Source organism: Polistes canadensis, unplaced genomic scaffold (genome assembly GCF_001313835.1).
Source record: "Polistes canadensis isolate GaletaPanama2010 unplaced genomic scaffold, ASM131383v1 scaffold_23, whole genome shotgun sequence".
Taxonomy (NCBI): Eukaryota; Metazoa; Arthropoda; class Insecta; order Hymenoptera; family Vespidae; genus Polistes; species Polistes canadensis.
In genome coordinates this window covers 705,082-721,817 of record NW_014569570.1, presented here as the reverse complement: position 1 = coordinate 721,817, position 16,736 = coordinate 705,082, and the positions used below count along the sequence as shown (strand labels likewise).

General features: G+C 31.1%; 1 protein-coding gene across 8 annotated transcripts in view; it reads left to right on the top strand.

Moving 5' to 3' along the window:
* Positions 1–16,001, top strand: part of LOC106783597 (neogenin-like) — a 33,840-nt gene extending 17,839 nt beyond the window's left edge. For 2 of the 8 annotated variants that reach the window (XM_014742266.1, XM_014742267.1), the window contains exons 3-28: positions 3,990–4,158; positions 4,381–4,520; positions 4,670–4,837; positions 4,929–5,051; positions 5,170–5,332; positions 5,456–5,583; positions 5,684–5,843; positions 6,107–6,222; positions 6,652–7,057; positions 7,186–7,333; positions 7,553–7,681; positions 7,786–7,992; positions 8,076–8,367; positions 8,503–8,661; positions 8,905–9,110; positions 9,202–9,357; positions 9,460–9,622; positions 9,699–9,893; positions 10,389–10,427; positions 10,742–10,874; positions 10,968–11,200; positions 11,501–11,605; positions 11,762–11,973; positions 12,056–12,266; positions 12,354–12,493; positions 12,607–16,001. In XM_014742266.1, coding sequence (XP_014597752.1) covers positions 3,990–4,158; positions 4,381–4,520; positions 4,670–4,837; positions 4,929–5,051; positions 5,170–5,332; positions 5,456–5,583; positions 5,684–5,843; positions 6,107–6,222; positions 6,652–7,057; positions 7,186–7,333; positions 7,553–7,681; positions 7,786–7,992; positions 8,076–8,367; positions 8,503–8,661; positions 8,905–9,110; positions 9,202–9,357; positions 9,460–9,622; positions 9,699–9,893; positions 10,389–10,427; positions 10,742–10,874; positions 10,968–11,200; positions 11,501–11,605; positions 11,762–11,973; positions 12,056–12,266; positions 12,354–12,493; positions 12,607–12,705 — 4,400 coding nt within the window. In that variant the 3' untranslated portion in view covers positions 12,706–16,001. The remainder of the gene's footprint in view (positions 1–3,989; positions 4,159–4,380; positions 4,521–4,669; positions 4,838–4,928; positions 5,052–5,169; positions 5,333–5,455; positions 5,584–5,683; positions 5,844–6,106; positions 6,223–6,651; positions 7,058–7,185; positions 7,334–7,552; positions 7,682–7,785; positions 7,993–8,075; positions 8,368–8,502; positions 8,662–8,904; positions 9,111–9,201; positions 9,358–9,459; positions 9,623–9,698; positions 9,894–10,388; positions 10,428–10,741; positions 10,875–10,967; positions 11,201–11,500; positions 11,606–11,761; positions 11,974–12,055; positions 12,267–12,353; positions 12,494–12,606) is intronic. The other 6 variants (XM_014742274.1, XM_014742273.1, XM_014742268.1 and 3 more) reach the window with 6 other exon arrangements.
* The last annotated feature ends 735 nt before the right edge of the window (positions 16,002–16,736 follow it).

The following is a 16,736-nucleotide window of genomic DNA, read 5'->3' as shown; positions in this document are numbered from 1 at the left end:
CTTTTCATTATCTTGATCCTAGGAAAAGTAATCGTTGAGCACGTAACGCAAACTCGAGACTCCTCCTGCTCCCCCAGCCACCCACCCACCCCCTCCTACTCCTTCCTTCCTTCCTTCCTTCCTTCCTTCCTTCTTACTTACTACTCGCGATAATTAGAAAATTTATCACACACTCCAACCGGCATACTATCGAACGAGTAAGATCAAACGTTTTCTCGTAATTTTCCTGTCGTAAAGAGTAAAACTTAAAGATAAATATCATAGAGAAATGTATTTATATTTGTTTATATATATATATTTTTATTCTCTACCTTGTATCTATATCTTTATCAAATAAAATTTATATATATCTATTCGAAGAAAAATACTTGAGATAGAGATATATTTGAAATCTAGTTTCTGATAGATGAGATTAATTGAAAAAAAAAAAAAAAAAAAAAAAAAAAAAAAAAAAAAAAAAAAACAGAAAAAAAATTGAGAATCACTGAAAGACATGCCTAACCTTCATCACCTATCGGCAATATTCGATCACCCAACTCTACACCCAGATGTACCAACGTGCACATATGGGCACGTCTGTCTGTCTATCTGTCTGTCTATCTGCTGTGTATATATATATATATGTTGTACATGTATATATGTATATATATACCCCTTCGCAGAAAGCAACACACAGAGAGAGAGAGACCCTCCCCAACTTGTCGATAATGTTCTCTTCATTCGGTTTCATATTCGTAGAGTATCGGTAAATCGAAACGTGTTACAGTTACCGAGAGGGGTAGGGAGTACCAATTAATTACTCAAGAACGGCGAAAAACTATCGGGTAACCAATTATATATGTGAAGGTAAAATATGTTGTTGTTGGTTGAGTAACACAATACAACACAACCACCACCAATATAAGAAGGAGTGAGATATGCAATCGAGCGTAGCAAAATGCAAACCGGCCTTTAGGCATAGTAGTATATATATATATATATATATATATATATATCTTTTCTTTCTTCAACCCAACCCCCTTCCCGCCCCCGTACCCGCCACAGCCCCTGTAGTATTTCTCGATGTTGTTCGCGCCCGCGCCATTTTGAAAACTTTTCAAATACCTTCCGGGCAACCAACAGCAGCAGCAGCCAGCAGTAGCAAGCTTTTATTTTTCTCTAACGCGAATATCTCGAAAGAAAAAGAGAGAGAAAACAAAATATCTAGGAGAAAATCAGAAATTTTTCTTGCAAAAAGAGAGAGAGAGAGAGAGAGAAGAAAAAAGAAGAACCCCTGGTATTAAACAACACTAAAAGAAAAAAGAAATAGGGAAGAAATACATACTTCTTCTTCTTCATCTTGCAAGAAGAAAAAGGTATTGCGAGAATTTCGTTGCATAAGAGTGGAATCTATTGGAACGTCCTCCTTTTACAAAACTATTACCATTATTGGCTTTCGAAGTAATTCATCGACGTGCCAACTAGGATAATCGTTTAAATGCTTGGAGTACCAATCATCTTTTGTTAAGATCGATTTCTCTATCTCACGTACACGCTATCTGTTGTGTCTTTTTGATTGTGTATGAGTGAGTAATCATTTCAGAGGAATTGTTTCTCTATTACTCTCTCTCTCTCTCTCTCTCTCTCTCTATCTCTCTTCCTATATAGTATACGAAGTTTCACGTGAGTTGCATCCTGAGTTAGCTGCTTTATTGTCTACTACTATTACGATTAGTCAGCTATGGTATATATACTGTAATATATATATATATAATATGCTATGTAAGAATTTTCTTATATGTATTTAATTTTTTTCTTTTTTTTAATCCATCTTAAATGTTATTTATACTTAGTTATGGTATATATACTGTAATATATCTTGTTATATATATATATATATAATATGCTATGTAAGAATTTTCTTATATGTATTTAATTTTTTTCTTTTTTCTAATCCATCTTAAATGTTATTTATACTTAGTTATGGTGTATATACATATAATATGCTATGTAAGAATTTACTTATATGTATTTAATTTTTTTCCTCTTTTTAATCCATATTAAATGTTATTTATATTCAACGTTATATTATTATTATTATCATTATCATTCTTTTTTTTTTTTGTCAATATATGCTAAAATACGTTTTATTTAAAACCATCTTCATCATTTTCTACGGTTTTCAACGTTTCTAATCGTTCTAACAATCGGCTTGTGGACTCTTTAATCTCCCCCTACCATGACAGCCATTGTATTGAGAAAAATACGTCCGGCCTTTAAAGGGTGGAGAAAAGAGAAGAGCCTCAAGACAAGGAATTATGTTCTCCCACAATCTCTAGCATCGTACACCATAAAACTGTCCCCGAAAGAGCTGCCTGCCTCTTCTTCGTTCCTTTTCTTCTTCTTCTTCTTCTTCTTCTTCTTCCTCCTCCTCCTCCTCCTCCTCCTCCTCCTCCTCCTATTTTTTTTTTTCTATCACTGTGTTGTAGTGACCAATTCACGAGAGTCGTTGAATTGTCTTGTATCTTTTTAACGATCGCGTAGGAGGAAAATAGGATAGAGAAGAAAAAAGGGGCGATATAAACTTTATTTGATATACTACAAAATGAAATAGCAATATGGAAAACGAAATGAATGTTTTGAAGGTTACGTAAGAATGAGAACGATTAGAATAGGATAGATATTAAAAATATAATTATATGAATTTATGAGATAGTTAAATTCACCCTATTATACACGTGTAAGTAAGGTAATCATACGTGCCAATAAAGTATTGATTTTATTTTGCTATAGATTTTGATTAATGTTTAAATGTTAATTAATACATTTTAGAAAATTGTATATAAATAAATAAGAAAGGTACAATCGAATTCATAACATAATTTTCAAACATCGAAATTAATACTGGAATACGAGGAGTCTCGTAAACTTATTATTTGAATACTTCCAAAAACAAATTAATTCATTTTAAACATTACCTATATAAGAATCTTTCACCCTGTATATAATTAAACTCAAAATGATGCATATAAATAGCATACAACAATTATTAATATACCATGTATTGTATATTAAATATAAACAAAAAAGGAATAATCATAAAATTAATGTTTGAAAAGTTATACAAGTATTGCGATTAAGGTATTTAAATAATGAAGATATATATTAAAAGTAGAATTCTAATTAGGAGATAGGGGATATTAAAATACGTGCATTTTGTAGATAAAGATATATATATATATATATATATATATATATATACGTATTTAAAGTAAAAGAGAGTGAGAAGGGGGGAAGGGGGAGCAACAAAACCAGGAGAGAAAATTCAGGCATTCGAATGTTCTAGTCAAAGAGAGAAAGGCCAAATGGAAGGAAGGGTGGCGTCGTTGCTACAGGGTCGTCGGCCCTTTGTTTGTTGTCTCATCCCCATTCGTAGTCTACTCCTCAACAAAGGCAGCCTTCTACATACGCCCCTGACACTTCATCCGCCTACACGTGCGTCCTGCGTTCGAATAGGTCACGAAACACACGGATACGAAATTCGATAGTAAAAGATTATAGTACGTCGTTGGTATATATATATGTATGTGTGTATATATATATATATATGTGCGTTGCTTCTCTTCTAACGGGTGTCCAGCATGCTCGTTAAAATTCTCCCCTATGGGGGGACATTTGTCGAGACATAGGAAGACCCTATCAAATTTATCCCCCCCTCCCTCACTTCCCACTCCCCTAACCATTCATTCATTCAATTATAAGTATAGGGTGAGTCAAGGAATTATTTCCAGGTGAAAGAATTTTTTATTCGCTGATTTATCAATGTTAAGATTATGATCGTTGAATCGACCCAACCAACCCTATACGAATCCCCACACACACACATGAATATTGTATATTTAATGTAATATATTATATCATCGGTGGTTCCTGTTTTTTCTTGATTTTTGTTTTTCATACTATATTTCTTCCTTTTTGTTTTCATTTTTTGGTGGTCCATTTTTTTGCAGGAGTAAACGGCGGAGGATTGTATTTCACCATCGAGCCGCAGGATGTTGTAGTCGAGCAAGGAGGATCCACCAGATTGGATTGCGAAGCAAAAAGCACTTTCGGTCAGCCTACGATACAGTGGCGAACGGACGATGGCACGCCGATTAATTTTATCGGGGAAAACTATCGGTAAACTATTAACTCAATTCGATAGACCATGATGGAGGAGGGGTGGTTACTCATCCATCTTCTAACTCATCCTTTATCTTCATTCTTTACTTTGTTTCTTAGTTTCTTTCTTTCTTTCTTTCTTTCTTCATCCCCCTCATTCTCAAGCAACACCCCCGCGACTGATTTCCAAATCTGTCTTTTTCATCCACTTATTTCTCTTATATTTGTTTATTTGTATAGATCGCAGCTAGCAAATGGATCCTTGTACATAAATAGCGTATACGCCGGTAGTTCAGAATTAACTGGAAGCTATCAATGCTTAGCATCCGTAGATGATGTTGGAGCTATTGTTTCTCGAGCTGCAACGATCAAGCTTGCAAGTTAGTATAAATAATAGATATATTTAAAATAAGATATTCATTATAATATGATTATGTACAATATAAAATTTTGAAGACAAATAAAATGATTTATTTATCGAGATTAAATGTTATAATAATATAATTAAAAGTTTATTAATTTTGTCAAGGTTTGCCTGGTTTTGAAAAAGAACCCCAAGATACTATGGTATATCCAGGACAAATAGCCTATTTGAGTTGCACATTACCGGCCTCATCTAGCTTATTAAAAATACAATGGCTTAAGGACGAACGGCCTATAGTACTCGACGATAATCGTATGACTATTATGCCGTCAGGTATACACAATTTAATATTTCATACGGAGGGAAGATAAAACAAGAAAACCAAGGAAAGTAAGATCATGAAAATGATGGTCTCGTTTTACAGGTGCTTTGGAGATAAATGACGTTCAGATTCAAGATGTTGGATCGTATAGATGTAATGCAAGCGGTTACGGACAGTACCGGCTCAGTAATAAAGCACAATTAGGACTGTTAACTAGCGATATCGGTTAGTTTTAATAATTCTATAATGTTTTATAGATTTTTTAAAATTTTGTTTGTTTGCCGAACGTGTAGTTTTTTCTTTTTTTTCGAAAATTTTTAGTCAGTTTTTATTTAACCCACAGATCAAGGATCGTCTACACCGATTTTTATTGCACAACCTACGCAACAAGTAGCCGTAGAAGGTTCTACCATAACTTTGGAATGCGCTGCTAATGGTTATCCTAAACCTACAATTTTTTGGCTCAAAGATGGTGTGTCTATAGACTTAGGATCGTTTGACTCTAGGTACACACACACATATATAACGTTTTTTCTTTTTTAAAAAAGTATATTTGAAATAAATTCTTCTCTTCTTTCCTATTTTAACGTTTAAATTGATTTTTTGTTTGTCTTCATTTTATTTTGTAGGTATCGTAAAATAGCCGCTTCGACTCTAATGATCACCGATCTTAGAGAAACGGATCATGGCTTGTATCAATGTCGAGCCGAAAACGAAGTTGAAACGTTAGATTCTGTTGCCGAGGTCATGGTGCAAGGTATTTTTTAATATATCTTAATTTTTTCTTTTTTCCCCTCCTTATATTTTTATTCAACGAGTATCATTAATTCTTAAACTATATTACTAATACAATTTAGTTCCGCCAAAGTTTATTAAAAAACCGGAAGACAAGGTTGCCAGTGAAAGTCAAGATTTAGAATTTGAATGTGAAATTTATGGAAAACCAGAACCAAAAGTTACCTGGTTGAAAAACGGTGAACGCATTACCGTTAATGAATATTGGCAGATAATTAATGGGTATGGATTAAAGATTATATACAGGGTGGGTCAAAAGTTCATTATAATAATCATCGATATTTTTTTACGAGATTTTTTAAAGACAAATTCTTGTATAGATTGTATAATTGTAAACTGATGAACTAGATAATAATTGATTTTGAAAATCACATGGAAATTTTTGGCCCATTCATTAAGTATGAGTTACAAAAGCATAAATTTATTCGTAAAAATTTGTACATACATAACGTAATATTAATTTATTACTGATATGTGATTTACAGTAACAATCTTAGAATCAATGGCCTTCTTGCTATAGACGCTGGAATATTCCAGTGTATAGGAATAAATCCTGCTGGTAGTGTCCAAGCATCGGCACGACTTACCATTAATCAACCTAGTGAGTTCTCATACCTTTTTATCACATATACAAGTTAAATAATATTTTTCCCTATTTCTATACTCGTATTATTTATTTATAAATATATATATATTTTTTTTTCTTATAAAAATTTTATATTCGATAAAAATTAGTTTATAATTTGTTCATTATAAATTATTTCATATATAAATACGTATACATATACGCGGTAACATATATACATACACACATGCACAAAAACACAAATATGATTTATTTAATTTTTTCAAATTAAAATTATTTCTCTTTTTATTTATGAATTTAATTTTATCTTATTATTTTTCTTCTTTTTCTTTTTTCTTTTCTTTTTTTTTTTCTTTTTTTTTTTCTCACTCTCTCTCTCTTTCACCCAAAACACACAACGTTTTCCTTTTTAACTGTGCTGCATGCTAACCGTATGTACGAAAGAAAAAACAACTCCTCAAAAAGCAACGACTCCAAAGTCCATTCCCAAAAAAAAATTACTCTATCGTCCTTTGTATAATAAAACATGGCAGCATCCCAGTACGCTATTAGGTCATACATTATCAGCATTTACACCAAATCCTCCATTATCTATCAGTCCTTCCGATGATCCAGCCGATTTTCCAGGATTAGTCAAATATCCTAGTTTCCTTTACGATCCAGATACCCATTTTGTAGATGATACAGAAAGCATGGAATCGATCGAAGGCAGCGTACCATCAGCTCCTAGAAATTTGAGCTTCATAATCGTTACTGCAAGATTCGTTACGTTACGTTGGCAAGAACCCGAAAATACCAACGGCGATATACTAAGTTATTATATTTATTACAAACAGGAAGGTGTACAAAGGTAATTATTTTTCTTCAATTCGTATAATTATATAACAGAGATTTTTCTTGAATAATTATTTATTATATTTCAATTGGGGAATCAAATGTGGTGATTAACATGACGATATTATTATTAAATATCTATAGAGAACGTAGTATCAACACTCAACAAAAATTAGAGGCAATGATATCAGGCTTACAACCTAGTATGACTTATCAGTTTCGAATAGTTGCCCAAAATTCGAGAGGAGTTGGTGCCTCGAGTGAAGTATTACGAGTAACCACTCAGTCTGAGGTAATCTATTTTTTCTTTTTTTCTATGGTAATTTTAATTTCTTATAATGGTATATATATTTATTAAAACATAATTTAATACGTTCCGGTGTAAGGATTGTTCGTTAGTGTGTGGTTTACAAATGAATAACGAAAATTTCTGAGTGGGATATATTCGACCCACGCCGAAACGTGTTAACATTTCTCCATATGTATATTTCTATTGAATTTAATTTAACAGGCAAATGTCCCAGGACCACCGATAAATTTAGAAGGCCACGCTAATAGCGCTACAATCATTGTTTTATCGTGGGACGAACCGCAAGTTATTAATGGACGTATTTCTAAATATATTATCACATATACAGAGGTAATATAAATATCATTAATATTGTTTTATTTTTTTCTATCTAATAGAAATTATATATTGTAATATATATGTAAAATTTGTTTTTCTGTCGTTTCATTTTGAAGGGAGATGTCGAGGAAAAAACACGTGAAACTACAAGTACAACGTACGAATTGGTAGATCTCGTGCCTTATACAGAATACAGTATTAGAATTCAAGCTGTCAATGAAAATGGTCCTGGTGCATACACTAGAGAAATTCTAGTACGAACACACAGTGCTCAACCTTCACAACCACCTCATAATGTTACATTAGAGGCAGCTAGTTCAACTGTATGCATTTTATACTAATTATCTTATAATGATGACAAAGTAATGTATAATTACATACATATATGTGTGTGTGTATACTCTAGAGTATTATCGTAAGATGGGAACCACCGTTGGATGGTCAAAATGGGATTATCACCGGTTATAAAATTCGTTATCGCCGACATGATCGCCGTTTTTCACCAAATTCAGTTACAACCGAAGGAAATCAACGTTTGTATGTGATTACTGGCCTCGAAAAACATGTCATATATCAAGTTCGAATATGTGCCTTAAATGTTAATGGAACTGGACCTTGGACCGAATGGATGACTATAGAAACATATGAGAATGATTTAGACGAGACTAATGTACCGGGTGCTCCTAGTAACATAAGAAGTAATCACTTCATTTTATTATTCACATTTTTTTTTCTACAGACACATATTAAAAAAAAAGAACAAGAGGAAGAAGAAGAAGAAGACACACACATATATCAATTTTAATACTTTATTATTTATATTTTTCATATAGCAAAACCTATGGCTGATTCTATATCGATTTGGTGGAACCCACCGAAAGATCAGAGTATTAAAGTTAGAGGATATAGAATTGGTTGGGGTAAAGGATATCCCGATGTTGAGGATCAAATTCTTGATGGAAAACAACGATTTTTTACTATCGAAACTTTAGGTATATATATATATATTTTTTTTTTATCCTTTTCATCCAAATGTTACACGCATAATCGAGAAATTTTGTAAAATAATGTTTATCATAAACAAAACGCATTGTATGAACAAATTATTTTTTCATAGAACCATCCCCTGCTCGTTTATACAACTAGTTATCGAACGTCCTTATATTTATAAAACAAAAGAAGTTCAAATATAAGTTTTTTTTTACTAATATTCATTAACCATTTTGAAATATTAGAACCAACAACGGAATACGTTATTTCTATAAGAGCAACAAATGAAGCTGGTGAAGGGCAGCCAGCATATGCAAACGTAAGAACTACAGAACGTTCTGTATCCGAATATGTTGTGCCTTTAATACCACCGGTTGGTCTTAAAGCAATCGTTTTATCAGCTGCTACTGTTGTACTCTATTGGACTGATACAACTTTACCAAAAAGTCAAGTATGTTTAATTATATTAATATATAATATACAATATTATTTTGCGATAAATTAATTATAACTCACTCATTAAAATTTCTTATCATTTGCAGTATGTAACAGATAATCGTTTTTACGTCGTACGTTACACGTCTTATCACCATAGCAGCAATCCCCGTTACAAGTATTTTAACGCAACCGATTTAAATTGTATGATAAATGATTTAAAGCCTAATACACAATACGAATTCACTGTTAAAGTTATCAAGGTATATAAATTGATCTTAGATAACTTACCAGAGTTAAAAAAAAGAAGAAAAGAAACAAATTTGTATATGTAATTGTCATATTATTTAATCGTCTCTTTATAGGGAAAAAGAGAATCACCATGGAGTATGGTAGTATTAAATCAAACTCAAGAAGCTGCACCAGGTTCTCCACCGAGAGATTTAAGCGTTCATAGTGTTGAAGATCGACCAACTTCAGTTATTCTACGATGGCAACCACCGAAACAACCAAATGGCCCAATCACCGGTTAATATTTGATATTTAATTATTAATTTGATAAATCGTATAATCGAAGATATTACCAAAATATTTTTTTTATCAGGATACCTCATTTCTTATTCTACGGATTACAATAAATGGGATCGTGATTGGTTATTCGAAGGTGTTATTGGTGATAAGACAGAATCTATAATCAAAATGTTACAACCAAGTACAACATATTACTTCAAGATTAAGTCTCGTAATTCCAAAGGATATGGACCATTTTCGGCAACTGTTTCTTTTAAAACTCCACAAAGTAAGATTTTATATCCATTTGTTGGATCAAACGTTAGGTTGTTCGGATAGTTATTTGATTTTTTCTTTTTTTAAATAGAAAATAAGAGACGATTATTTCATATTTAAAATAAAAAATGTAATTCAGTTGAAACAAAATATGACGAAAATGTTGTCTTTGATTTTCTATTTTTTGATGCGATCCTTTAAAAAAAAAACTACTTGAAAGATCAAACCCGAAAAACAAAATTACTTTCCGAACAACCCAAAATCATTTAATGTATTGTTAAGCATAAATCTAATCAGTGATATATGATTAACTGAGAAATGGTCTTGAACATAAGTATTTATATGTCGTATTTAAGGTGATATTTAATTATTACCTTACACTTATTTTTTTTTCGATTGGTTTATAAATGTTATTATTATTTATTTATTTATTTTTGTATTAGTATGTCATGTTGTTCGTACAAAGGCAATGCATTACTTATGGTGTTTTAAATTTGTTCCGTGCTAGGCAATGGCATTCATATCTATGATGAATTGCATGTTCGAGGTAAGATATTGTAATCACTTTAAAAAAAAATCTCGTAAAAAGCTTCCTTTGCTCATTTTTTCTTGATGTTGCATGTTATTTGAATGTGATTTTTGATTGATACCGTTAATTTTTTATTATTTCATTTTAATAAATAGAAATATATCGTGGAATAAATATCACACAAATTTATATTAATTTAAGTTAACGATGAAAAATTTACGCCTCTTATCGAAATTATTATTTATATTCTTTGGAAACATATTTATTTCCCCATGTAGAAAATTGATTATAAATCTAATATAAAATAAACGTATGAATATATAATTTTACAGATGGCCGTGGTCTATCCAATATACTGATCTACATTATAGTAGGTTGTTCAGTTGTTCTTATTACTGGCATAGCGGTCGTCGTTGTTGTAATGTGCTGTAAACGAAATCCGGATTCACCGGATCGGAAAAAAGGGTAACATTCATTGTCATTAATTATTATTAATTATTTTTTAATCATGCTATAACGCTGAGAATAATAACTAATCGTTATATTTATCGTATACAGATACATGAAAGATGTGAATCCAAAAACCAATATTAAACCACCAGATTTATGGATTCATCATGATCAAATGGAACTAAAAGCTCTTGAAAAATCCTCTATCAATGGCGAGGCATCTACCAGCGGTGTTACTAGTAATACCTTGCCAAGATCAGGAAATCAAGAATATACTCAAGATAATGTGCACGGAAATTCCAGTTCGTTGGACAAGCGCACATATGTACCCAGTTATATGGGTGAGTTTTAGATTGAATCGAGAATATATAGAACATTGCAACAGGTTGTAGCACACTGTCCAAACAAATATATTTTACGAGGAACGAACTATGTGTTCTTTAAATTACATATATATTGGACGGATATACAATATGATTTTCACATAGAAAAATACGCGATTTTGTATACATTTTTTTGGTTTTATTAAGAACATATATCTTTGTTTATTTGTTTTATTTTAAAGTTAACACACAGTATGTTTGTTTTTTATCGTTATTCTGATTTTGCCATTTGGTTTTGTTTCATTTAATCGATGTTAGGTAACACTGACGAGAAGTGCTCTACCCTGAGCAGACAGCACAGTCGGGGAAGCCACAAACCTAAACTCATAACACTTCCTGTCGACAGTGCACCCGTACATCAGCGTAAGTAGCTTCTCAGCTACACCTCTACATACATCTCCATGAGAATTTTTTTAGAACATTTGAAACTTACCCCTTTTCTAATGTCATATTTCGTTTTTACCAACATGTCCTCTTCGTTTATCTTATTATGGACAGTGATCCTCTAATTTTTTCCAGCTATAGCAACTGCAACGCCAATCGTCAATAGCAGTTTGTCACAACCAACAATACACAGTACGTGTACGGATGCTCCGTCTGTGAGACAAAATTATCCACGTACCGTGGCACAATACAGTTTAAGTCGAGCGCACATCACGTTAGAACCAACACCGGAATCTAGTCCAGATTCTTGTAACCTGCCAAGTTCATACGAACCTCTACAAAGTCAAGTAAGAGAAGTTCCCATTAAGAAAATTTCATATTTTTAGAATAATTATTTACTATATTATGCAATGAGAAATATTTGTTTAGTTACCATATAGCCAAAGTGGACAGTCATACAGTGGAAGTAGTCAGTATGCTTCCAGTCACTATGGTAGTGGTAGCCAACCTACTAGTAGTGCTACAGCGTTAGATAGTAGTACTAGTAAAAGACTTCAAGGACATCCTTTGAAAAGCTTTAGTGTACCAGCACCTCCTCCACAATCTGCACCTTCTACCCCAGCACAGCAGAAACACGGAGGTTGGTTTCAGCATAAAATAATATTTAATCTTTATCTATAAATTTTTTTCTTTTTTTTTTTTAAACATATTTTATCATCATGTGTAGTGTCGCAAGTAACGGTAAGACCAACGATGTCTGGTAGTCCATACAAAAAACCTCAAGGCTCTACGTCACAATTAGCAAAGAACCGATTAGCTTCGGTTTCGAATCCAACACATACTTCAGAAGAAGTAGAACGATTGAAGGTAAAATTAAAAATAATCATTTAATTGTATTCAACAATATCACTAGATATTTATTGCATATATTTATTTTATTTATTTATTTATTTTTGTTTCTTAATTTTTTACTTTTACAGCCTTCGTATAGCACAGAAGAATTGAATCAAGAGATGGCCAATTTAGAGGGTCTAATGAAAGATCTAAACGCGATAACAGCATCTGAATTTGAATGCTAAATAATAGCAGGTTCCTAAATTTTGTGTGCCATCCAAATTGGATAAACAGTATGTGACAACGCATTATCAATGTTAGTACTCGAGAGGTCAATTTACAATGATGATTGCGTTACGTTGTGACTTTATATCGGAGGTTTCTCTTGTGTATTTAATTTATTTTTATTTTACTTTTTTTTTTTTTTTTTTTAAATAATTTCCTTAGTATGCACATACATACATGCATACATGTATAATTGACGAACGTCGATGAACGACGTGAATAACAGTTGCTTAATTGGGCAATTAATATGCTTATCCCACACAATGATAAGTTATATATATGAATTATTAAATAATTATTTTCCTAGTCGACAATTTTTGTTGTCTCTCCTGTACTAGCATTGTTTTATTTTTTTTTTTTGTTTGTTCATTTTTTCTCCCCTATTTTTTTTTTTTTTTTTTGAGTGAAACTCGAAGTTCGTACTTGCCAATGTATTCCAACACTGTCGTGCAGTGCATTTATTAAGGACGTAAGCATTTCAGTGTTGTGTGTTATAATATTAAAGTGCCCACGTGAAAATCTACGAACGATTCATTGAATTCGAGGGAGGGGGGGTAGGGTAGGGGGGGGGTTGGTAACCTTTAGAGAATTCTATCTCGTGCTCATGCGGATAAGGACGTAGCATATATATAGTAATATAAATAATTAGAACCTTATTACCGTGTAAGGGTTCTTATTTGTTTATAAGACATATGAAAGTTAAAGTACAATAATTCAATTGAATCGTATGGTGGGATAAAGAGAAACGAGAGGTATAGGCGTTCAAATTCAAATTGATCTAAATATTTAGATTGATTATCTTTTTTGTAATGTTTCAATACAAACAATGGTCTTACTTGAAAGTGAAATGAAATGAAATGAAAAGAAAAAAAAAAGAAAAAGATAAAAGAGAAAAGAAAGGAAAAACATAAACGCTATAATTTAACAGACATCATTTTTGTCATAATTTGTTTGTTTGTTTGTAATAATTATTAAATAGCCGTAAACTCTCATTCTTGCAACGACACGGTACGCATAAATGCGCGGATCTTTCGGATCGTATAAATTAAATAATTAACAAAGTGTTAAATGAAAATGAAAATATTTTTTCATTTTGCTATCCTACTGCCTGATCCCGCTCGCATTTGCTAAAATTTACATACCGTTTTTTACTCGATCGTCGTAGTTACCACGCATGTTTTTTGCGTGCTGCGGTAGAAAATGCACAAAAAAAGAAAAAAAAAAGAAATAAAGAAAGAAAGTTCGTATTATCTAAGCTCAGACTTTAAGATTATAATTGAGCTGGCGATTGTAAAAGTGTTCTAAGTTATTAGAGATATTAATAAATATTTTTTTTCTCTCTCCACGCGTCGTTCTTCAAATTTTGGTGTAATTAAGAATAAATATACATTTATTATGTTTATTATATACTTTTTAATGTTTGTCATAATAAACAAACAATTATGTAATAATTTACAATGAATCATTTTGATTAAATATGAAAGATCTTATGACTTACAAAACTTTCATAATCATTCTGGCTCAAACATTGTATAAATACTTGCGTAATCTCTCCCATTGATAATCATTGATTTATGCATTTTGTAAAAATGGCATACATATAGCATACATTTGAAACTCCTTATTCATGATCTCAACAACTTCATACTCGATATAAATGGCAGCTCATTATAGATTTTTACTTGCATTTAACCGTTTTGAGTGTCACATGGGCCTTTACGAAAATCCGATGGGAAAAATGTTAAATAATTCGATAACATTTTGTTATATTAGAAGAAAATATGTACACCGAAAGTGCAATTATTTTCGATTACACAGTCTGATGCACTGGCATTTTTAGACATTGAATAGAAGAAACGTGACCTTGTGGTGCAGCCTGATGCTCAAACGGTTAAAAACAAAAATGTTATGTATGTTCTTTTTCACGTCGCATTCGTTAGATAATAGAAAAGAAGAATTTAATATCGCGATCTCATTGGGGGATAAGTTATTTTAGAATTATAATATCCATAGGCTATAAGAGAACATAAATGATTTTCACGAGATCAAATATATATATAAATATATATATTGTCAAGTTTATGTATGATGGTTTAATCTCTTGTTTAAATCAGATGATGTAATTTCTCTTCTTCTAATCAATCAGTGAACAAAAATTCAATAAGTTTTCTTTCTTTTTTCAATTTTCTTTTTTATGGGATGACCTCATCCTAAAGTATTAACACAACAGAATTGTTATTGAAAATAATATAAGAATTCGATGTACTTTGTTCCAGAGATTTATTGATAATATAAAAACGAGAGATGATACGCGCGCTAATTGATAGTCAAAATTCTTTTTATCTTTTTTTTTCTTCCTTTTTTTTTTTGTCACATCCTATTTTTCATTTTTATTTTCTATTACGTATTTTCTCATATCCATAATAAGGCTCTCATATAATATTTATCAAATTTTAATCTATGTCGAGAGAATCGTTGAGATACATTTTTCAATATAAAATAAAAAATAGATCTTCAGAGATTTATTCATACATATTCTTTAAGATACATAAGGATATTGATCATCATTAATCATCCCCCTTCACTTCCAATGACTAAGGATTTGCTTGATAAGAAACATTTGCGTAAAATAATGTCGAGTCTACAATTTTTGAAAGGAAGCAAAAAAGAAGAAATTTTAGAGAGTGCAGGGTAGTAAAATAATAATAATAACAATAACAATAATAATAATAATAATAATCAATAATATTAATAATAATAATAATAATAATAATGATAATAAATAATAACGAACTCATAATGCAGCGAAATAAAGACGCTTTTAGGAATTTCGAATTTATCTACGTCCAACTTTTGTATGCACTTTTGTATTTTCTTAAATACACACGAGAGAAGAGAAAAATATTGTACAAAAAAAAAATGAAAGAAAGAAAGAAAGAAAATAGAACAAAAAGAAATGAAAGAAAGGAAGAAATGATGGCGCTTACGAAAATATTCCCGATATAGGATAACGAAAAGAAAGATATGAGACAGAAAAATGAAGAAGTTTCAATAAACACAAAATATTTAATCCCTTGAAAGTTATACGCAGCTAAAAGGAGACAACTCTTTTAAGAGACTTGTAATTTAACTTATCGTATATACGTGCGATCGTAAAGAAAAAGAAAAAAAAAAACAAAACAATGACAATTTTGCCGCCTAATTGTAAGTACATAAGCATCAATATTACTTAATTAAAAGGAAGTATTTACTGTCACGTATGCGATATTAATTAATTATTGCCACTATTTGCAAATTTGCAAATTATATTTCAAACTAATATATTTTCAATTTAAGTTTACTATGTTCGATCATAATTAGCTCGCCTTAATATTATATATACATATATATGTGTATATATATATATATATATATATATATATATATATATATGTTACATATAGCATACATTTGAAACTCCTTATTCCATGATCTCAAAACTTCATAATCAATATAAATGGCAGCTCATAGATTTTCACCGTTGCATTTAACCGTTTTGAGTATCATGTTATTTTTTACGTATATATATATATATGTGTGTGTAAATAAAAGAAAATCAATAACAACGTGAAAAAAATAGGCAAAAAATTCGATCGTAAAGGTTTCACATTTTCAAAGATATTTCTACCATGAAGGACGGATTATATATTTATCTCTATGTATACGTATATATATATATATATATTTCTTTTCTTTTTTTTTAAGTTTCCACGAGCGTGACTAATGTCTCATTTTTTTTCCAATAGATTTTGAAATTGTTTGAAGATAGAGCGATTAAAAGTGCTTTTACGGTCGATAACGAGCGAAATGTGCGTAAGCTATATATCGATAAAGAGAATGACTTGTACATTAAGTATACATACATGTATACATACGTATTTACATATACAACATGCATACATATATATATATATATATATATAAATATTATATATGAAAATTGTAACTATTG